Source organism: Empidonax traillii, unplaced genomic scaffold (genome assembly GCF_003031625.1).
Source record: "Empidonax traillii isolate 1590-97213 ecotype Southwest subspecies unplaced genomic scaffold, ASM303162v1 scaffold124:size1682992, whole genome shotgun sequence".
NCBI classification, from domain to species: Eukaryota; Metazoa; Chordata; class Aves; order Passeriformes; family Tyrannidae; genus Empidonax; species Empidonax traillii.
The window spans coordinates 1,580,000-1,602,627 of NW_020955317.1; the positions used below are offsets into that span (position 1 = coordinate 1,580,000).

Here is a 22,628-nt window from a genome sequence, read left to right on the forward strand (position 1 = left end):
CCGCGGACGGTGCCATCTCAACCGTTCATTGGCGCGGAGCGCCCGCCCCGCAGCCAATGGGCTGAGCGTCCCGCCCAACTCGCTCTCTAAGAGCCCGGGCCGGCATCACCGGGCCATGGCGCGGGGGTCGCGGCGGGAGCCCGCAGGGGGTGGGGGTGGCCGCCATGGCACAGCACCTGCCCGGTCCCCGCGGGCTGTAGCGGCGGCACTGAGTTAAACGCTCCCTTCCCCCCCCCCAAAACCGGCCCCGGAGCCGCCCCCGCCCCTCCCCGCGCTGAGGGCGCGCTGCGGGCGGAGTGCGCCCCCTGGCGGCGCGGGCGCTGCCGCCGCCGCTCCAAGATGGCGCAGGCGATCTTCGAGGCGCTGGAAGGTAACGGGGCCGCGCCGGGGCCGCCCGGGCCGCGCCGCCACCCGCGGGCTGCACCCTCCGCGCCCCCCGGGCTCCCGCTGCCCGGCACTGCCGCCGCCAGGGGCTCGGGGCCGCGGTGGGGCCCCCCCGCCAGGCCCGGCCCGGCCCGGTGCGGCGTGGGGTGCTGGAGGCAACCCCGGGCTGTGCCCCCCGCGCTCCCCGCGGTGGGGACGGTGCTGCAGCCCCCGCCCGCAGCCCGGGGATCGCCGCGTCCGGCTCCCTGCCGTGTCCCTGTCACCTCCGGACCCCCCGGCCCGGTGCCACCTCCTGCCCGTGCGCCGGGACGTGCCCGCACTGCCCATCCCCGTGCTCCGCGTAGCCCTCGTTGGCCGCGCACGGTGTGCACCGCAACCCCTCCCTGCCCCCGGGCCTGATACCGCGAGGCATCCCATCCCAGCGCATCCCTGTCCCTGTGCCCGGTGCTCCAGGTCACTGCATCGCATCCCTGTGCCCGGTGCCCAGAACGCCTCATCCCATCCCTGTCCGTGTGTCTGGTGCTCCAGGGCACCCCATCCCATCCCTGTCCCTGTGCCCGATGCCCCAGTGCACCCCTTGCCCTCCCTGCCCCTCTGCCTTGCACATCGGGGTGCTCCCACTCGCCCCATCTCTGTGCCCAGGGAACAGGATCCCCGGTCTCCAGGACACCCTGTGACTCTCCCCCTCCCATTGCCGCCCGTCTTTGTGCCCAGCGTTCTGGGACACCCCCTGCATGCTGGGGTCCCCCATCCTCCCCACACCCCGGGGCTCATGCTGCTGTGCCACGCTCCCTTGCCAGCCCCAGGGAGTGCTGGCCCCTGCGTGTGTGTATTTTGGGGGTGTCTGTGCTCTCTGCACAGCCCAGACTCTGCCCGCTGTGTGGGTGAATGGGTTGTGCTCAAATTCCTCTCAGTTTGGCACTGGGACACTGTCACAGGCAGGTGCCATCCCTGGGGGACTCTTGGACGTGTCGAGCTGTGGCAGTCTGAGCCTGTTGGGGGAAAAAACTATTTCCCAGGCATTGCTTTCCTAAACTGGATGTAAATTTTTTATATGGGGGCACAACTGACGTCAGGATTGTCACCTGTGCTTTCAGACATCCCCTGTGATCGCAGCAGCAGAGAGAGGAGCAGAGAAGAAATATTTCTCTGTTTTGTGAGGTTACTCGGTGCATTTGGCAGCACCCTGTGCAGAATCAGGTCCCTGTTTCCTCTCTGCCACCACCTCCTCGTGGTGTGAGTTTCCTCGCAGAACTCGGGAGGGCAAAACTTTTTAGCAAATTTTAGCAGCTTTTGGCGTCTGAGCCTTGTTTGTTTTGTCGTGTTGACATGATTACAAGTGAATGGTGACTTGGCATTTGTGTGGATGCTGAGAGCAGGCTGTGGGGCACAGGGGCATCTTCACCTGTCACCAAAGCACCTGGTGCTGGTGTCAGCAGGAAAGGCTCAATGCGTGGTGGAAAAGTAGCACCTGGGTGAAGTGGACATTCTTGTTTCATCTCCAGCTGAGAGGAATTTGAAAGGGGAAACAAAAAAGGCACAAATCAGCAGTCCTGTACTTTTATCCCAGCTTCCCCCAGTCACCCTGGTGTTGTCAGGCCCTGGGCAGCTCAGCTCCTGCTGTGCCAGAAGTGGCTGGGTTTTTTTAAGTTTCATGATTGTTAAAAGTGTCCTGCAGACTGGTGCTGGCTGTAGGCAGGGCAGGCTCCATCCAAAGGTTTCTCCTGGAAATCTGTGGATGGGCAAGAACAGCATCTGCTTAACCAAGTAACTCTGCCAGCTTATCTTTGTGGGTTACTAACCTTGACGTCAGGGAAGTGTGGTGATGTGCAGTTACCCTGGGAAACAGGGAGTCTGGGGGCATTTGCCTGAATTGCCAGATAAATAAGGGCAGCATATTTCTCTTGTCCTGGGCCTCTTTTCCCCGTCAAGAGGCTGACTGCAGCATTGACAATCTTGCTGCATCATTGTCTTCAGCTTCTTCCTCCTAAGGGGATCAAGTCTTTTGGCTTTTTTCTTTGGAAGCTCTGACTGTGTGCCAGAGAGAAACCCAGTTGTCCAGTGCCAGGCCCATCAAGAGTGGCACCCTTGGCACAAGCTTTTGAATTATCCCCATTCTATACTTAACCCGAATTTTCGATCCCTCTTTTCCTTTGAGCTTATTTCTGCTGGAGAAGGGCTGCTCCATTTCACCCTCTGGTGTGGCTGTGCCAGCAAGAGCCTGCAGTGCTGCCCTTGCAGTTGCCCAGGGGTCATTAGAGGAGGTGTATTGTGGAGCAAGGCTTGGGATCCTCCAGGAGCATTCCAGTGGTGTTCTCCTGGCGGGGCTGATCTGCAGGGCTGGCTCCAGCTCTCCAGGCAAGACAAGGCTTGCAGAACTGGACCTGCAGCTTTGCCTGTGATTGATGTGAGAGGCTTCCCATAGGCATGGTGGGAATTTTGTGGTAGTGTGTGATGCAGTGGGATCTGCTGCTTTCTAGTAGCTGCTTATGCCCTTGGAGGACGGTGCTCTGCTCCCTCCCAGAAACATCAGCAGTGTATGCGCCCTCTCCTCGGTGAGATGATGGAAGAGGTGTTCACAGAGTCTCAGAAGCAACTTCACGCTGGAGATGCCAGAGAAATGAGTTTTTAGGGTATCTTTAAGAGGCTGTAGGTTATATGGGCACTCCCCATCAAGAAGGTAATATCCCAGTTGTCCAGGAGAAATTCTAGAACGGCAAGAGGAATTTGGAGTGGTGGGTTCTCCTGCTGTGCTGGGATCTGCCACGGTGTTTCACTGTCCTTCGTGGTGCTGTTCTCTTCTTGGGAACAGTCCTCACCTCAGGAATGGTCTGCACCTCACTGCTTGGGAATAATCAGACCAACAGAACTGCTTTTACTGGGGCACACAGTTCTGAGCTCAGAGCTTTACAGTTTTAGTTGGCCAAGAATGTGAAGAAAAATGAAAAGCAACTAAAGAACTCCCCACTTGTCTTCTCTCCCTTAATTCACAAGGTGTCACATACAACCCTGCCCTGCCATTTGTTTTATTTGTGGGTTCCTTGTCATAAAGGAATGGTAGGGAAGAGTGGAGCATAAAAATCCCCAAATCAGATTGTCCTTTACATCTGGTTTCTATAAAGAAAGAGTGTCTCAGGCTTAATCCACTGGTCACACGCTACTGGCCAGGTTGTCTCCCCAGATGAGCAGTCCCCACCTCCTGTATTTACCTGGAATATTTTAGAACATTTCAGCTGTAGTGAAAAATGTCTGTGCCAAAGTGAGTAAGCTGATTCTGACAGCAGATCTGACTGGGGGTTCATGCCCTGGGTCTGGTCAGATCCAGAAATGCTGGCCTTGAAAACAGGGAGGCATTTCTAGCACTGCTGCTGAGGGAGCTGCTGCACACAAGGATTTTGTCTGTGCTGTGTCACGCTGTGTCCCCAGGCAGATCCACCCAGACTGCTGCTCTGTGACATCCCAATACCTGCTCTTTAGCTCTTGCTCTAAGCATCCTTCCTCTCAGCAGCAAACCAAGCCCTCTTTTGGCTTTCTTGCCCTTCTTCCCTTTTCTTCCTGTGCCAAAGCAATTATGGAGAGAGGTGGAAGCGTTGCTGTGGTGGGATGGTTGATGCTGTGGAGTAGAGAGAGGGTGAGAAGGTGAGAGTGGCTCTGTGGGAGGAGAGAGCAGCAGCTGCAGAGTTGCTTTCCTCCATGACTTGGGAGCAAGCTCTCAGTGCCCAAGCATTCCACGTCTGGCTGTGTTCAGTTCACCATCCGTGTTTGTGTCTCCTTTCAGGAATGGATAATCAGACGGTGCTGGCTGTGCAGTCCTTACTGGATGGTCAGGGAGGTGTGACGGATCCATCGGCTCAGAATGTCAACTCCTCCAGCGCCATCCAGCCCATGGGTGAGTCCTGGTGGCTCTGGGAGAGAGAGGAGAGGGGTGGGAGTGCTGCACATCCCAGGACAGCTGGATTGTAGGGGCTGCTACAGGTGTTGGGAGCCCTCAGCAGGACCAGAGCAGGAGGAAGGGGCAAGTGCCCAAGAGTGCTTCTGGAGATGGTCATGACAACAGACTTGACCATGTGCTTCCAATAAAGTCACAAAGGGAGGCTCGAGAAGCCACGCTGTCTCCACCACTACTTGTTACTGTTCACATTTTTAATTTAATTAGCCATTCCTTATGCCCTGGGGATACTCCAGCCCTGGAGTATCTCATCTGTGTGACTGAATATGGGAACGAGTCGTTTATGTGCACATGGACACTCCCAGTGCTTGAGTAGGACTCGCTACGTGGACACCCAAGTTATCCTCCAAAGGATTTACAGTCTGTGTCCCCAAAAACATTCTGCTCCAGGCTGTGAATCAGGAGAAACAGCCTTGTGAGTCCAACTGGATCGTTTACAAGTGGTGTGTGGTCTGCTAACGCTGCATATTTCAGCTAGGACATGTAACTGGGTTGTCTTCTTTCTGCTTTGGGTGTCAAAAGCCATCAGTCCCATGGAAGGGTGGCTTTAGGACACAAGCTGACAGTGACTCTGTGCCTGGTCCAAGTTACTTCTCTTCTTTTGTGCAACCTGAGTAATAAAATCTGCCTCAACCAGCACAATGTCAGTGCTTTGGGAGAAGCTGCTTTGACTAAAAGCAAAGGGTGCTTAAGGAGCCAGGCTGGGTTGGTTGTTCCTGTCTTTGGTATGAGAAGACAGGCAATGGGATTCAGAGTGTCCCAGGGAGATGGTGGGTTTTGTACATAGGAGCAGGGCTGAAATGGGCTCAATCCCATCAGTTATCTTTAGGGAGAGCTTGGGATCGAGGAGGAGGGACAGCTTGGCCCTTGCAGCTGATCTGTCTGGATGATGATGGTGTCCTTGAGGTGCTGAGATCCAAAAGGGGCCAGTTCTCCTACCTTGTGGTTGTTGGGTGCAGCAGGGGAAGGCCTGGAGCAGCGATCTGACCCTCTTCCTTGCAGATGACGAAGACGTGTTCCTCTGTGGGAAGTGCAAGAAGCAGTTCAACTCTCTGCCTGCCTTCATGACCCACAAGAGAGAGCAGTGCCAGGGCAGTGCCCCATCCCTGTCCACGGTGTCTCTGGCCACCAACAGCGCGTACACCCCGTCCATCACCTCGGTGCCGCAGGCTCCGAGCGCCGGCCGGCAGGTACCGAGTGCAGGCAGAGCCTCTCCACTCTGCTGCTGTGCTTTTGGGAGGGAGGGACGTTGGGGTGAGGCTTCTAGATCCAGCGGTGACCTCTTTTCTAGGAGGCTCAGTTGTGGTCCTATTGGCTTCTCACCTTGTGGTTGAGGTGAGGTCCTCTGCAGCGAGGTGTCCTCCAGCACCAGAGTCTGACAGCCCTTTTTCAGGACAGGAGGGGTTTCATCCCCTGGCTGTGCTGAAGAGCCCCAGTGTCTCACTCTGCACAGTTCTCAGGTGGCCATGGCTCCTGCTGTCCCCTGGGCTTTGGCCTGGCTCGTGGGCAGAAGAAGTGTCTGGCAGCTTCATTCCTGCACGTAAGCCCCCGTAACGTGGTGCGATGAGCATTGAGGGAATGTCCTCTCTGGAGTAACTCCTTCCACAGAGAATTCTCCAGAGCGAGTCCTTGGTGCAGGACATGCACTGTGCCTGCAGTTGTGGTGGTTTCTAAAATGCTTTCAAACCAACTGCTTTTTTTCAAGTTAACGTCGTCCCAGTGGATGGTTCTTCTTCCCAGGGCTGCAAAAACTGGTTGTTTTCACCCAAAGAAATGTGACAGGCACCCTCCCCTCCTATAATCTGAGTCCTGTCCAAAGAGATGAGCATAATGTTCACCATCTGCAGCCAGAGCAGCCTCCCTCAGTTCTCCATGTTGCCTAGCTGGGGCAAGCACCCAGGAGAGGCCTGAACTTGTCTGTGACCAGTTTGTCCTGTGGATCTTGTTTAATAACCCTTGGTTTGAATTGTAGCCAGTGGCCACTTTTCACCAGCTGCTGTGATATTTTTTGCCTCCTTTCTAAAGAGCATTTCTGAAGCTGCCTTATTGTTATGGCTAGAAACTCCCACGGGCTCAGCAGGAAGCTGCAGATAAGTATTGTGGCCCACTGCTGACCAGAGGCTGTGCAAGCAGAGACTCTGAGGTTCAGCAAAAAGCAGTGTCATCTTTTTTTTGGTTATCATTTTGTCCTGTTGCTGCCCAACAACGCATCCTCTTTCCCTTTCAGCAAATCTCTACATACATCACCGTTCCCCCGTCACCTTTGATCCAGACCCTGGTGCAGGGGAACATCTTGGTCAGTGATGAGGTGCTGATGTCAGCCATGTCTGTTTTCACGTCCTTGGACCAGCCCATGCCAGCGGTGCAGCCCCCGGTGCAGGTAAGGGGCACGTGTGGGCCCGGGGAGTCTTGCTTAAAGCTCATCCAGCTCCAACCCCCTGCGTGGGCAGGGCCACCTTCCACTAGACCAGGCTGCTTCAAGCCCTGTCCAACCTGGCCTTGGACACTTCCAGGAGTGCTGCCCAGGTGGCTTTTAGGGTTGCAAGTGCTCATGGCCAGGTCATGTTTGGCTTCTCATCCACCAACATCCTCAAATCCTTTTCCTCTCAGGGCTGCTCTCAATCCATTCTCCCCCAGCCTGTACTTGTGCCTGGGATTGCCCTGACTCAGGTGCAGCACTTTGCACTTGGCCTTGTTGAACTTCATGAGGTTCACACCTCTCAAGACTCTCCAGATCCCTCTGGGTGCCCTGTGCCTTCTTCCAGTGTATCAAGCACACCCCACACTTTGGTGTTGTTGGCAAAACCCGCTTGTTGCTGGCTGATCAAATCTTTGTAACATGGTCTCTCCAGTTTTTGTTGAGGCCCCATATTACATTTGGCTTCCAGACCTTGTCAGTTTGTTGCAGGGATGCCCTTCCTCCTGTGGTTGGGCTCTCCCCATGCTGTCTACACTCTCCATGGCTCTGAAAACGTTCCTTGTAACGGGAAGGATTAAAAGCTTTAAAAACAAAGCAATAAAAGCACTTGGATTTTGGAGGAGACAATATCTACCTGCGGGTCATACCAAGCCTCCAGCACAGTCTGCTCCAACCTGGAGCTGGGCACGCTGTGTTGTGTTGAGATGCCAGCAGGTGCTGTTTTGGATTGGGAACGTGTGTGTGAGGGAGCAGCCCCTTTAGCTCCTGAGTGCTGCATTTTCACGGTGCTGTGTGTCTCTCCCTGTCCGGTTGCAGAGCAGCATGAGTATGCACGCTGGGGCTGGGTACCTGTCCCAGCCGCCCCCGCCGCCGCCTCCCCCGCCACCGCCACCTCCTCAGCCCCCGCCGCCTCCCCCGCCCAGCCTGGGGGCTCCGGGGCAGCCCGGGGGCACCGCCGGCGTGGTGGAAGTGTACAGTGCCCCTCCTCCCATGGCACCAGCCAGCACGGTGGAGATCCAGACGCTGGGCATGCAGCCCTACCCGCCCATGGAGGTAAGGCTGCCCCTGGGGGTCTGTCCTCTTCTGACCAGCAAGGCTGCTCGGGAGTCACCTGGGCTGGAAATCGTGGGCTGGAAGGACCTTGAGTCTCATCTCATTCTTCCTCCTGCCATGGGCAGGGACACCTTCCACTAGACCAGGTTGCTCCAAGCCCTGTGCAACCTGGCCTTCAGGAATGTGGAATTAAGAGTGTGGGAACATGTGGTAGGTTATTTGACAATGTTTGTTTCCTCTGGGAGAAGGTACCAAACAGAAGGGTGTCAGCAAGATGATGAGTATTCTGAGGAGAAACATCTAAGATGGACAGAGACTTGGCCAGCCCAGGCTTAGGAGAGCTGAGTGTTTGCTGTGGTTGAAGAATACCTGCAGGTGCTGGGAGTGAGGGGGAGCTGAGAGGAGCGATCTCACCTTCCAGAGAGGTACAGAGCACCACCCTGCACACTGCAGGCTTATGTGGAGAGAAGAATTCAGCCTAAATCTCAATGAGCTTGGCAAGGTGGCTTTTCCTAAAGAAAGGCACGGGCATGGTGGTGCCTTGGTGGTCAGCTGTTTGCAGTCTCCACATCTGTATTGCCCTTCACAACAGAAACTACTGGGTGTGGATGAGGTTTGGCATCCTTATCTTTGTAGCTGGCATCTGGTCTGGAAGTGCATGGGGATGTTGGATATGTAGTAGTCTGTGTTAATTTGTCGGGGTGGGCAGCAGGAACACCCTTAAACCACATCACCCCAGACTGATGCCTCTAAGTGTCCTTTTCTGACCTTGGTGCTGACACAAACAGTTGTGCTTTGCCACCTGGAGTTTCCTTGTGCCTTCCTTTCCTTATTCAGTCCTGCCAGGGCAGGCAACAGGGTCTGGAAATGCATGTCTGGGGTCACTGGAGATCCTTGCCACTGGGTCAGCAGTAATCCTGGTAACCTGCTCCGGAGGGATAAGAAGCTCTTACAGACGAGGGACTAGACAGCTCATTCCAAATGTTTCTTTGCTGTACTGTTCCTGCTGTAATAACTGCTGGGTGCTTTTTGATGTTCAGCAGGAACACTGTGCAAGGTGTTACCTTTGGTTAGAGACACACTGTTGGACTGGTGAACTGGAAATTTGATCCAGTTTGGCAGAGGGCAGAAAACTCAACCAGATTCATAGCCTGGTGTTGCCGGAGACGTCGGCTGGGGCACAGGATAATTCTGTGTAGCAAACCTGTCCCACTGATGAATTTTCCTGTCCCAGGTACCAAGCCAGTGTGTGGAAACTCCCGTGTACCCCTCTCCCCCCGTGTACAGCCCTGGGAAGCAGGGGTTCAAGTCCGAGACCACCAGTGCTCCCATCGCCCTGACCAGCGCAGGAGGAGGCCCCGTGGTCGGTTTTGATTCCCCCACTGCTGCTGCCAAAACTCGCCGCTGCAAAAACGAGAGCGGGCTGCAGGAAGGTGAGTGTCCTCACAGCACCTGCCCTGGAGGGGGCTGCTGAGCCACGGGCTCTCCAGGCCCCCAAGGGGTGGCACTGGCTGTGCAGCTGGGAGGGAGGAACAGGATTCCCTGCATGAAACTGCCAAAAGCAGCCCCAAGTAGGGATGTGCTTCTTGCCTGTCACCTCTGTGTGCACGTGGAAGGACTGTCACTGTGCTGCTGCACGGGCAAGCTCTGTGCTTCAATGAAGAAAACACACCTGTGGCCAGGTGAGGCAGGACAGGAGCGTGCCCTGTCACAGGATGGAGGATCCCCAGAGCCAAGGCTGACCTGTAGCACAGCTGGCTGGGTGACACAGGAACTCCCAGGTGTGAGGTGGAGGAAAGGCACCTGGCCTTTGTCCCCAGGAAGGCTGGGCCTCTGGAGTTACAACCATACAGATCCTAGGGTTTAACCTTGTTTGCAGAGGTGAGAATGGCCATGCATGCTGCAGTTGTCAGTCCAGAATTCCTAGAGCAGCCCACGGTTCTGCTGTTCCCCGTTGGTTTAGACCCCATCAGAGTAGATAGAAGATGTGACTGACTGACCTTCTGGAAGGGAGGAATGTGCATGTGCTCTGGCTGATGGCTGACCTGGTGAGTTCACAGCAGACACAGAGCTGGGGCCCTTCCTCTCTCTAATCCTGTATCTTTTTCCAGTGCCCAACATGCCTTTGAAGTAGGTGCTCTGTAGCACAGCTGAAAGGGTCCCTGGAAAGGGAGAGGTAATGCCTGAGGGGGATGCCCTGCCCACCAGATTACATTCCTCAGTGCTACTAGAGTTGGCTCAGGCTATGTTAAATGTATTTTTGTGCCCAAAACCTCTCCCTGGTCTGGCCAGGCAGATCTTACCTTTTCATGAGCCCTTTCTTGGTCCTGAGTAGTCATGCCTTGGGGTGAGAGCCCTGTGACACGGTGGGGACAGGGCTGGGCCACCTGGTCTCATTCTTGGCTTTGCTCTTGCTTCCAGGTAAACCCAAGTCCCCCAAGCTGAAATGCACTTACTGTGACAAGGCCTTCACCAAGAACTTCGACCTGCAGCAGCACATCAGGAGGTAACAGTGCCACTGACCTGGGCACAGCAGGGTGGCTGGGGTGGACCTGGGCACAGTTCTGCTGAGGGAGCCTATGCAGTCCAGCTTTTCATGCCCCAGAATCTGTGCTGCATTGGGAGGGGATTCTTCATCCCTCTCATTCCAGGACACCTCCCCAGTGACTGGGTTGAAGGCATCATCCTGGATATAATCTTCATGCTGATGATGTGGTGGGACTGGGGGCTTGTTTTCCTCACTGATGAGACTTTGACAGCCAAACCTCTTGTCTCGTGATCACTGGAGCAGCAGCATCTCCAGTGCTTGCCTCTGCCCTTCCCTTTCCTCTGCTTCCCTAGCAAGCTGTAGCCTTCGTGTTTGGTGTTTGCTGGTGTTAGCAAACAAAGCCCAGCTCAGTGTTTATACAAGGAGCTCTTATAAGAGAGCTCTTCTTTGGCAGGAGGCAGGTGAAATCTTCAGTTTCCCCCAGCAGAGTCTGCTGGACTCAGAACAGATGAGAGGGAACAAGTGGTGGGCTTGTGCCCCTCTCCAGCCTCTGCTCTTCATGTGAGGTACTTCATGGGTTGGAGTCCACTCTTTCTCCTGAAGCAGGAGGGCAGGGTGGAAAGACCTTTCTGCCCTGGACAGGGGAGAGCAAAGTCAGGGAGATGAGATGTCTGCAAGCTAGAAGAGACATGTGCAGGGGAAGGAAGGGTGGCAGGGAAGGAAAGGCTTCTACCCCCGAGAAAGTGATGGGAATCCCCAAGATCTGTGCAGAGACCCTGACACTGAATGCCCTGGTGTTGCTTCAGAGCTGTTTTCCCTCTTCTTCCTTTGACTCCTTGTCATCCCCAACCTGGGGGCTGCCTCCTGTCTCCACCAGCTGCTGATTTGGTGCCTTCTGCTTTCAGCCACACAGGTGAGAAGCCCTTCCAGTGCATCGTGTGTGGCCGAGCCTTTGCCCAGAAGTCCAACGTGAAGAAGCACATGCAGACCCACAAAGTGTGGCCTCCAGGGCTGGGCTGCACCATCTCCCGCAGCTCCATCACAGTGCAGGTCATGGCCTTGAACCCCAACCAGCCAGAGGACGAGAACACAGGTTTGCTGTCTGGGGGTGGCATGAGCATGGGGCTGGGCAGTGATGTGAGCAGGCTGCAGGTCCCTGCACCTCCACACGGGGAGGGAGGGTCGGTGGGAGGTGTGTGTGCTGTTTGCAGTCCTGGGTGGGGCTTAGCAGCTCACACTGAGCAGGTTTCATTTGCTCAGCTCCAGCTGGCAGGTGCATCCTTTTGTACCCCAAAGCCATGGTGGATTCGGTGCTGGTGGAGACAGTGACTCCAAACTCTGTGCCAGCATGTGCATGCAGACAGGACAAGGTGTCTTCCCCTTCTCACTCCCTGGCAGGTGCATGAGCCACCCCTGACAGCTCTGGTGGTTTAAGGTAGCCCAGTGCTCTTGCTTGATTGCAACATGCATGTTGTGCCTGGGCTGGATCTGCCACAGCAGCCACGTGAAAATGCCTGAGGCAGAGAAGAGCCCCTTGCTGGTGTCTGGATGCCCTCTCTGGTGGTGGCCCCAGTCCTGGGAAGGCAGGAAGGGCAGTGACAATGTCATGAATAAGATAAGGCCTCACTGGAACTGCTCTCTGCAGACATCATGGACTGAGCTGGCTGCATCTTAACCTCCTGTCTCCTGCTAGATTGGGAGTAAATCTGGCTCTGGCTCACTGGTGGAGGCCTCTTCTCTGACTGCTCCACCAAGCACGGTTATATCTGTGGAAAAAGGGAATGGGTTAAGGAGAGGAAGACAGGGTAGTCTTTGTATCTCTTGACAAATTTAAAACCACCCTGCTAGTGACGTCTAAAGAATCTGTCTTTGAAAGGGAGGAAGAGCCTAGCCTGGCTCTCAGAGCAGCCTTCAGAGCTGTCTCATGGCAGGGTGTGACGTTCTCCCCTTCTGCAGGTTTGCCTCAGCCCTCAAGGAACCCCGTGCCACCGCCCCAAGAGCTGAGCCCCTTGGAGGACAGCGAGGCAGGCAAGCTGGAGGCCAAGCAGGTTGTCCTGATTGACAGCTCTTACCAGTGCCAGTTCTGCCCCAGCAAGTTCAACACCTATTTCCAGCTCAAATCACACATGACCCAGCACAAGAATGAGCAGGTAGGGACAGAGGGTGCCCTGTGGGGGTGGTGAGGTTGGGATGGGCGTCATACAGTGCACCAGAGTCTGTCCTGAGCCTCTTGCTCTGTAAAGCTGCCAGTGCTTCCCATGCAGCTCAGCCCTCAGGGTTGTAGCTGTGTGGTCTGGGCAGCTTTGAAAAGCTCCTCTGCCTCCACCCTGCTGAGTGAGAAGTCAGCTAAGCAGGTTTGGGTAGCTGGAAAAGAAACAGAGAAGTGAAGTCTGTCCAGTTCTGGGCCTTTCACTTCAAGAAAGACTTAGAGGGGCAGGAGCATGTCCAGAGAAGGGCAATGATGCTGGGGAAGGGTCTGGAGAGTCAATCATATGAGGAGTGGCTGAGGGAGCTGGGGGTGCTCAGCTGGAGAAAAGGAGGCAGAGTGGTGGAGTCGCCATCCCTGAAAGTGTTCAGCAAACAACTGGGTCTGACCCTTGGTGCTGCGGTTTAGTTGACGAGGTGGTGATCTCTCAGAGGTTGGACTCGATGGTCTTGGAGGTCTTTTCCAACCTTACTGATTCGATGCCTCTGTGAAGTCCAGAGTTTCTGGTGTAGGTGTCGTGGACAGTCACCAGTGGGGTGTTGTGGTCTCACCCACCTGAGTGGTTTCAGGCCCTCACACCAACACCCCTCTGTCCCACCTTGCTTTCTCAGGGGAGTGCCCTGACAGTCCATATTTCTTCCCCAAAAGGAAGGCCACTCTGCCTGTTGGCAGAGGTTTCTCCCTGGCTGTTTCCATGGCGTGCTGCTCCAGCTGCTCTCCCTTCTCCCAGGTGTACAAGTGTGTGGTGAAGACCTGTGCTCAGACCTTCCAGAAGCTGGAGTCCTTCCTTGAGCACATCAAGAGCCACCAGGAGGAGCTGAGCTACCGCTGCCACCTCTGCAGCAAGGACTTCCCCTCCCTGTACGAGCTGGGCATCCACCAGTACTCCCACAGCCTGCTGCCCCAGCACAGCCCCAAGAAGGACGTGGCCGTGTACAAGTACAGTAGCAATCGGTGCTCACAAGGCTTGTAGGAGTGAGTGGGTGCAGAGAGTGTTTGGTGGGGACCTTAGAGGGAAGAGGGGGCCCTGTGTGATTCGTGGCTGTGGTTCCTTTGGGCACCCAGATGGCAAATGGGGGGCCCCTCCACCTGGCTGCTAGGGCCAAGCACTTGGAATGGGTGGCCTTCTGATCCAGGCCTCCTGATCCTGGCCTGGCTCAGGAACAGTGTGGCAGCAGGAGCAGGGAAGTGATTCTTGCCCTGCACTCAGCGCTGGGGAGGCCACCCCTGGAGTGCTGTGTCCAGCTCTGGCAAGCCCCTTCTCAGCCTGTTTTCTGTGATTCTTTAACACCTACAGCAAAGGGAGTGTGGGCTGTACAAGCTGTGCCCCAAAAAAGTCTCCTATCGTTTGCTGCAAAAGTGTCTGTTCTCTGGAAAGCAATTCTACTAGTATAGAGAATAAGGGTGAGAAGTCCTACAAAAAATGCCCTGGAACTTTTGAAATGCCTGTAGAGATGTTCAGGAAGACTAGGAAGCCCAGAAGATACTGAAGTCACCTAGGAGCTTCATGGAATAAATACCTGCTACTTCTTGCATAAGTCCTTGGTTTCTAGTTCCATCCTTGCACTGGGGAGTTTCATCCTGCAGCTTGCTAGTGGGGATCCTTGAGATCAGAGCCCCGCTTATGTCTGAGGATGTGTTTAGTCTGACCTAAGGAGAAGGGGTTTCACAGCAGGTACACCTGGTGAGTGCCTCTGTTCCCGTTGCTGGTGGTGCCTCTCCCCAGTGCCCACCGTCCGTCAGCTTTGCCAGGGCTCTCCAGCTGAAATCCTGCTAGGATATGTCAGCCCTGTCACCCTGTACCCTCACCCTCAGCTGCTTCACCAGAGCAGTAACAATGGAAGCAGTGAAGGTGGAAGGAGGTGTTTTGAGTAGGGTGAAGTCCATGCTTAGGGCTTGTCTCCAGGAGGAAGCAATGTGGAATATGTGCCCGTGGCAGTCTGTGTGGAAGAGCACTGGAATTTAAAGGCACCCAGTTTTGCAGCATCTCCCCCTCTGAAGGGTGCTGAGTGTGAGTGTGAGCTGGCATGTGGGTTGCTGAGGTTTCAGAGCACCTGAGAGATTTTCTATGCCAAACCAACCCTGTCAGAGATCACCCTGGCAGGTGGCTGGGCTGGGCAGGGCAGGTCTGCCCACGGTGTGGAGTTTGCTGAGGAGTCTTGCTCACAGGCTCTGTCCTTTCTCTCCCCATCCAGGTGTGTGAAGTGTGTCAATAAATACTCCACCCCGGAAGCCCTGGAGCACCATCTGCAGACAGCAACGCACAACTTCCCCTGCCCTCACTGCCAGAAGGTGGGTGGGTGATCCCTCCCTGAGCCAGGCCTGGACACCTGGCAGGGGCTCTCAGGAACCCTCAGCTCCCTTTTTCTCCCTTTCTGCCTCAGTGTGGGCTGGTAGGTGCCCACAAGCTGCTTTCCAGAGGGACAGAAGTGTTGTACCCTTGGCCTCCAGCTCTCTGGCCTCACACAGAGTATGTTCCTCCCTGCAGTGCTGGCTTTTCTCCTGGCTCCTGTTCACTGAACAGGATTTGTCAGGGCAGCTCCCTTATTCCCACAAGCAACACAGGACTGCACACTAGGCTGCTGTCCTTACCTCTAAAAAGCAAGTGTAGCAGGAGGAGCAAGGCTGGTTTTGGGAAGTCCCTGACCCACCATTCTGGGCTACATCTGGCTGGAAGGGTTGAGCACGGAAAGCTCCAAGTCCTGTGGGAGCTCCTACACCTCCATTGCTATCCTCATCTCCTGTTGCCACTCAATCCTCTGAGTTCCCCCTCGTTCCTCTCTTTTGGATGAGTGCTCTGTGTCCTTGGCAAAGAGAAACCTGTCTGAGTGACGGGACTGGGAGCAGAACGATGCCTGGGTAGGTTTTGGCTGGAAAAACTCTCACCAGCACAGCCCCTGAGGGTGTTTGAGGGGCAGAACTGTGTGGGGTTTGGATTCTGATAAATTATTTTTTGAAATCCGGACTAAAATTTGGACCCTTGCTCCTCTGTTTATAGCAAAGGAAATGAAAATCCTGCAGTGGGGGCAGGGACAGTCTCAAAGGAGTGACCACTCTGTACTGAGGTAGCTCAGGAAGGGGAAACACACTCCTGCCATGGTTAGTAACCCATCTTTCTTACCTGTCTTCTCTCCACTTCCTCAAGCAGCTGACAGGTGCCCTTCTGAGCCTGGGTGGGACTGTCAGGATGCAGCAGAGGGGTTTGAGAGCCCATTAGCTGCAGCAGTATTTATTACTTCTGTTTGAATTCTTACTAATATTGCTGTTTTCTAGAGAGGTGAGAGCACGGTCTGAGTGCCAGAACTCAAGATTTTCCTGTGCTCCCCTCAGGTGTGCTTGCAGCACGTTCACTAGGAATTTATTCAGCTGGCTGTTTGCAGTATCCCCAATAGCCAAAGGAGCCATTCTTCCTGGCTTTTTATAAAGACCATGAATGGGAACCTTTGGTGACAGATTATGAGGAAGCAGAAAGTGAGGTTAACTGTGTGGGAAGGTAATAATTACAGGGGGTCCTTGCCCAGCCCATCTTAGTGCTGGCTTGGCTTGGCTGGGGGACTGGGCATCCCCCTGGAATGCTGGTCCTCAGCACTGTGGTGTTACAAAATTAACAGCAAGGTATCAGATTATGTGCTTCTTAAGGATAAAAAAAAAAAATTGGGGTTGGGTTTTTTTGTGTTTTGTTTTGTTTTGATTTTGTTTGTTTTTTTTCGGGGGGGGGAGGGTTGCTTTGGTGTGTTTGGTTTTTTGTTTGTTTTCTGTTCTGGGGTTTGTTTTTAGCACTGTATCTGTAATTTCCTTATACAATCCTGAAGGTTTTCTCAGCACATCCTTCCTGAGAAAGCAGTCTTCTTGAGTTTCCTGCTCATGTTGCCCAGAGAAGCTGTGGCTGCCCCTGGATCCCTGGAAGTGTCCAAGGCCAGGTTGGACGGGACTTGGAGCAACCTGGGCTAGTGGAAGGTGTCCCTGCCCGGGGCAGGGAGTTGGGACTGTGGGACTGTCCGATCCTTAAGGTCCCTTCCAACCCAAGCTGTTCTGGGATTCTGTGATTTTTATGTTGTCTCCACAGGCTACCCCTCCCTTGCCAGTGCCAGCTGAGTGCTGTCCTGCTGGCTCAGCCTTGTCTCCGTGTGTTCCCAGGTGTTCCCCTGCGAGAGGTACCTGCGCCGCCACATCCCCACGCACGGCGGGGGCAGCAAGTTCAAGTGCCAGATCTGCAAGAAGTTCTTCCGTCGGGAGCACTACCTCAAGCTGCACGCCCACATCCACTCGGGTACAGCTCCCACAGCTCCCAGTGCTTGCCCTCTCTGTGCCACTGGCTGCCCTCTTGCCCCTGGCTCTTTTCCTGGTAACGGGGATAACTCTGAGTCATCTGCAGTAACTTTAGTTCAGGACGTGTGGTTCTGCTTCAGCCTCGTGCCCAGTACTGCCCCAGTTAGAAGTGGGACACACAGGTGGCTTCCACCGATGCCTGAAAGTAGGAGAAATAATTCTCTGGACTATTTTTGAGTATTAGAAGGCAAAAAGCACTCCTTTATTACGGTGCTGAGGGGGCACAGGAATATTTTTGCACACGCTTGAGTTGCACGGGCTTTACAAGTTTAAACTATCATCTAATTACAATATTCAGGTCCTAATTACAATATTTGGACATGACCTCATCTGTTACACCCACTTCCAAAACTGTCCCTCCCATAGCACTGCCCTCACCATGCCCCTGATGTGCCTCCTGAATCTGAGTCGGAGGTCCCAAAAAGACGCCATTTTCATCTTTTCTTCCTCTTCCTCATCTCTTTTGACACAGTGTCATGCCCTCTGGAGCGGTTTCAAGGCTTCTGAGTAGCTTTGACTGCTTATATCAGGTGTTACATCCCTTTCTCAGTACATTTTCACACATAGGAAAAACCCTTTACCTTGATCTGTTGAAGCTCTTAACAAAGAATGATAAAAGAGCATTTTAGGAATTTTCAACAAAGGCAGTAACAAGCTATACTAGAAACTTATATAGGTTTTATGGCTACACCCCCTTCCTGTGGTTGCAGAACTAAGGAATTTGGCCCTGGAGAGCAGGAACAATATGCAGCATGGATTGTACCCATCGGGCAGGGAAGTTTGGGGAAGTTTATACTGGGCACAGCCACCGTGGTGGATCCTGTCTGTGGCTGGAGCAGCTCTGTGTGGCTAGACCGTCCCTGACTCTTGGCCTCTCTGTTGCCCAGGTGAGAAGCCCTTCAAGTGCTCGGTGTGCGAGGCCGCCTTCAATCGCAAGGACAAGCTCAAGCGGCACATGCTGATCCACGAGCCCTTCAAGAAATACAAATGTCCTTTCTCGTACGTAAAGCGTCTCCAGCGGGGCTGGGACAGGGCTTGGGATGGAAGGAATGCCTCCTGTGGGCACCCCAGGGTACACTGAGGCACCTGCCAGCCCGCTGCTTCTTGGGGAGGTGGGAGTGCTCCGTGCTTTTGACCTGGGAACCCGGGAGTTCTTTGTCACTGTCGTGCTGTGGCATCACATCACTTCATCCCAGTTCATCAGCCCTGCCAAATAACTCTTGCCTTCATGGGAAGCTTTGGGAGCACCGGGGCAGAGAAGGAGGATTACTGACCATGGAGCACAGGGGTGCCTGAACGATGGGCTGTCCCCAGCTGCCATTTCTCCAAAGGCACTTGGCACTATGGAACCTAATGTGTGAGCCAGAAAAGCCCAGGTTGGGAAGGTACACCTCCAAATCCATGGCACAGCCACGGGCCTTCTGGGATAGCCAAGTCTGGGCAGCTTCTCCCTGCTCCAGCCACCTTGTAGCTCCTTCCAAAGTACTTCTGTCTCCAGCTGGGATGTTGAAACTACTGCTTTTAGGAGCCTTTATAGTGAGACAGACCATGTGAAATAGAGGAAAAGCCATATGTCCCTGTAGCAGCCTGCTTATTCCTTGTTCCTCCCCAGAAAGGCTGGGAGCTGAGCTCCCAGGCTGCTGAGGGAGCCATCTGGGTGCTGCTAAGAAGGGTCCTGGATGTATTTCTGGTCCAGGATGTGTTTGTACATCGATCCCCAGCTCGTTCATGCTGCTCACCAGCATTTGTTGTTGTTACAGAAGCCACACAGGCTGCAATAAAGAGTTCAACAGGCCTGACAAGCTGAAGGCTCACATTCTGTCCCATTCAGGTAAGGGGTTGGGAATGCAGTGACTGGGATTTCCTGTGGTGCTACAGGAGCATGTGATGGAAGGAGTCAGCCTGAGAAAGAAGAATAAATGATTAGCTTTAGATTTTTTTTCTCTATGTTGCTGCAGGCCTGTTTAAGTAAACTTGTATTTAGGACTGTGTCTAAGCTTTGGGCTGTTTTCTAAGACAATATGTAGGCAGGGCCTGCTGGTGAAACTCTGCAGAAGAGCTGATTGCTCAGTGTTTGCTATCAAATCATTATCCAGAGTGCTCTGTCCACTCCTCCCCAGTCCTATCTCACATGCCAAAGGATTTGGGATTTGATTCCCTTCTCTCTGTGTTCCAAAATTGATGCTTCCATTGCTAGTAAAGACAAATAATTTATTCTTGTGCCATAGGGAATGTTCAGACTCTTGTCTCTTGGGGTAACACTGGAAGTTTTTCCTTGTGCCCAAGAGTGGGATCAGATGGGATGTGCTGACAGTGCAGTTATGGGTTGTTTCAGAGCGCACATTTCCATATTTTGGAAGGAAAAGAAGTAAAAATTTCTTTACTTACCAAATACACCTGGAAAAAAATAATATTTTAAGGTTGTTTTGCATTTTCATCACAATTACCTGACATGTTTTTCTGGTATTTAAATCCTCTTCTTTGGGGCAAGAATACTCTCTACAACTCCCTGACAGGAGGGTGTAGGCAGGTGGGGATCAGTCTGTTCTCCCAGGAACCAGCAGTAGGACAAGAGGGCACAGCTTAAGCTGTGCCAGGGGAGGTTTAGGTTGGACATTAGGAAGAAATTTTTTCCAGAGAGAGTGCTCAGCCATTGGAATGGGCTGCCCAGGGAGGTGGTGGATTCACCATCCCTGGAGGTGTTTAAGAAGAGACTGGGTATGGCTCTTAGTGCCATGGTTCAGTAGACCAGGTGGTGTTGGGTCATAGGTTGGACTTGATGCTCTCGGAGGTTTTTTCCAACCCAGTTGATTTTGTGATTCCGTGAATATTTTATTTGCAGTCAGCAGCTTCCTCCTGAGGGACAGCACTGATCTCTGTCTCTGTGAGCAGTGACAGGACCCAAGGGAAAAGCTGGAGCTGTGTCAGGGGAGGTTTAGGTTGGATCTCAGGGAAAGGTTCTTCCCCCAGAGGGTGGTTGGCACTGAACAGGCTCCCCAGGGCAGTGGGCACAGCCCCAGGGCTGCCAGAGCTCCAGGAGGGTTTGGACAACGCTCTGATGGACAGGGTGGGATTGTTGGGGTGTCTGTGCAGGGCCAGAGTTGGACTGGATGATCCTTGTGGGTCCCTTCCAGCTCAGGATATTCTCTGATTCTACAAACAATAGTTAAACACAGCCATTTAAGCTGTAACCACCCACCCTCTTCTGCCTGCAAATTCTCCTGGCCCAACATCTCCTCCCGTTCCCCGGGGAACATCTCCTCGGAGAGGAGGTGAAGCTGTCACGCTCTGCCCCGGTGGGACGGGTGGGTCTCTAACCCAGCTCTGTCCTGTGCAGGGATGAAGATCCACAAGTGCCAGTACTGTAACAAGTCCTTCAGCCGCCGCGCCCACATGGTGGAGCACCAGCGCTCGCACACCGGCAACTACAAGTACCGCTGCCCCACCTGCAGCAAGGGCTTCACGCGCCACAAGTACATGAAGGACCACAAGTGCCGGCTGGGCTCGCCCAAGGACAAGGACCTGCAGCTCAGGAAGCCCCAGAAGAAGCGGGTGGTGCGGGGGGGGCGCAAGGCGGGCCTGGCCCTGCCCGGGCTGGCCGAGCTGAAGGATGGTGGCGCTGCCGGGGAGAGCCTCCCCGAGGGGGTCCCTGACAAAGAGCCCTTCCAGGAGTCGGACACCATCCTCTCCATCGTGGTGGGGGAGTCGGGAGCTGCTGACTCTGACCTGGTCGCTGGGCAGCCCAGCAGCATGGCACCCAACCTGGCCCTGGCAGAGCTGCAGGCGGGTTCAGACGGGCCCTGCACCATGCTGGCTGTCCCTGTGTACATCCAGACCACGGAGTGACCGTGCCCAGAGCCACTGTGTGGCTGCTGGACTCAGCGCTCACATCTATCCCAGTGAGAAAGACCAAAGCTCTGGTGGGGGAGGTAGATGGATATGGGAGAGGATGGCTTTCATCTCCACTGGTTCTTCCCATCCTTGAGCAGAGGACTGCTTGGAAGCCACCAGCGGCCACGAGGCACTGAAGAGGGTGGCTCCGTTATTTCTTGTCCCTCTGCATCACGAGTCTGCTTAGGGCAAGAAAGACAAAGATCCCTGAATCAGGGTAAGAAGAAGGAGCGTGCAAACTTGCAACAAACAGAGCTGCTGAAATCAGGTGGCTTTGCAAATCACAGCCTGTCCCATCTGTGGTTTTTCTGGCCTAAAACCTGTATTGCCCAGTATTTGGGTGGCCCTTCTGAGAGCAAGCAATTGATCCTTCCTAGTGGAAGCGAGTTCATCCTGAGATCCTTTGGGAACACTGTTCAGAAATACCCTGGTAGACTTGTGTCTGGTATCTTCTCTCTGTCTCTCTCAGTAGAAAGATCACTGTGTCTGTACCACACGAGTTATAAACACCCTGGACCTCACGTGCCCTGTGGAGTCTGTGTGGGAGAACATGCGTGTGTTGGCTCTTCTCTCTGGTTGCTCTTCTTTCCACAGTGTTTTGTTCATGGTTTGTCCCCATATCCAAGGATCTCTGAGTGCCTTTAGGCATCAGTGAGCCAATCCCTGTGTACAGTGGGCGGGGTGAGGTGGCCTGTCCAGAGTCTTACAGGAAACCCGTGGTGCATCCAGGAGCTGGTGTTCCAGCGTCAGCTCTGGGCCAGGCGCTGCAAAAAAGCTCTGTCAGCTGCTTCCCAGCCTCCACCTTCCCTTAGCTCAGTCCTGTGGGCCAGTTGTCAGCAGTTTCACTGAGAAGTTGGTGTGGTTAGACAGCAAGAAAGTCTGGTGTGACTGGGACAGTTCTCTTGTCCACTGGGATTCTTCTCTGCTTTCCCAAGTAGGAGTCCCAAAGTCCCACTGCCCTGCCAGGCTCTTCCTGTATTGCCCTCAGCCTCCATTTTTAGGCTGCCACAGGATGCACTGGGTATTGGGGAAGGGAACTTGACCCAGACCTGCACATTTCTGCTGCCTCCAGGTCCTCCTGGGATGTGTGTGCCATGCTCTGCTCTCTCATGCTTTCTCCCTGCTCTGTGTGTAGGTGAGCTGAGCTGGGCTTTCCCTGCTCAGCCTGTGTAATGAGATGCTCAGCTTTCTGGGGGTGCAAAGCGCTGTATTTCCAGCCCAGGTTCAGTCAGTCCTGGGTACTGAAATGCTGGCTGTGGAATCCCAGCCTTCCTCTCTGGGAACTGGTGGGTGTTTGGCCGCTGGAGCCAACTGGGCTGCCTGGGCTGATCCTGTAGCCTGCCTGAGCTCCAGCCCTTGCTTGACCTCAGGGTGCTTTTCCTGTCTCCTTGCTTAAATCTTACAAACTTTAAATCTTAAAAATAGCAGCTTGCAGAGGGCAGTGCCCATCACGTATCTCCTGGTGTTCCTGTGCCCCCCATGTCTAATGATGGTTACACTGTCACTCCTGGGACTCTCTCACACAGTTCCTGTCAGGAATTTTCCTAACTCATTTTTTTTTTTGCTCATTTGACTTTTTTTGTGGTGTTTCTGCACCTCCAGCTGCTGTTGGTGGGTGTGAGGAAATGGAGCTCAGGGCTTACAGGAGGAGGCTGGAGAAGGGGTTGTTGAGGGTTTACAAGAGGTTAAGGAGAGGTCTTGCTGCTGCCTCACAGGACGGAGAAGGTGGAGCCAAGCTCCAGAGGTGCACAGGGATGGACCAGAGGTGACAGGGACACGTTGGAATGTAGCAACTTCCAGTACCTAAAGGAGCTTACAAGAAAGCTGGAGAGGGACTTCTCATAAAGGCTTGGAGTGACAGGACAAGGGGGAATGGCCTTAAGCAGAAGGAGGATAGGGTTAGATGGGA

At 54.2% G+C, this 22,628-nt stretch overlaps 1 protein-coding gene across 2 annotated transcripts; it reads left to right on the forward strand.

Moving 5' to 3' along the window:
* Window positions 1-190: 190 nt before the first annotated feature.
* ZNF341 (zinc finger protein 341) lies at window positions 191-21,240 on the forward strand. 2 transcript variants are annotated; one of them, XM_027883329.1, is made up of 15 exons: window positions 191-370; window positions 4,163-4,273; window positions 5,336-5,523; window positions 6,561-6,713; window positions 7,569-7,805; window positions 9,040-9,238; window positions 10,227-10,311; window positions 11,199-11,386; window positions 12,250-12,443; window positions 13,230-13,438; window positions 14,695-14,791; window positions 16,637-16,769; window positions 17,716-17,827; window positions 18,589-18,659; window positions 19,671-19,738. In XM_027883329.1, exons 1-15 carry the CDS (start codon window positions 340-342, stop codon window positions 19,721-19,723), a joined length of 2,061 nt encoding a protein of 686 aa, XP_027739130.1. In that variant the 5' UTR covers window positions 191-339; the 3' UTR covers window positions 19,724-19,738. The 2 variants fall into 2 exon arrangements, with proteins under 2 accessions (XP_027739130.1, XP_027739128.1); XM_027883327.1 differs by lacking the exon at window positions 19,671-19,738 and adding an exon at window positions 20,166-21,240 and having other exon boundaries at window positions 193-370.
* The last annotated feature ends 1,388 nt before the right edge of the window (window positions 21,241-22,628 follow it).

Coding starts and splice junctions, on each gene's coding strand:
- ZNF341 (XM_027883327.1), top strand. CDS start 340: ATGGCGCAGGCGATCTTCGAGGCGCTGGAAG. Junction 10,312..11,198: donor CTGCAGCAGCACATCAGGAG/GTAACAGTGCCA, acceptor TTCTGCTTTCAG/CCACACAGGTGAGAAGCCCT. Junction 13,439..14,694: donor AAGGACGTGGCCGTGTACAA/GTACAGTAGCAA, acceptor CTCCCCATCCAG/GTGTGTGAAGTGTGTCAATA.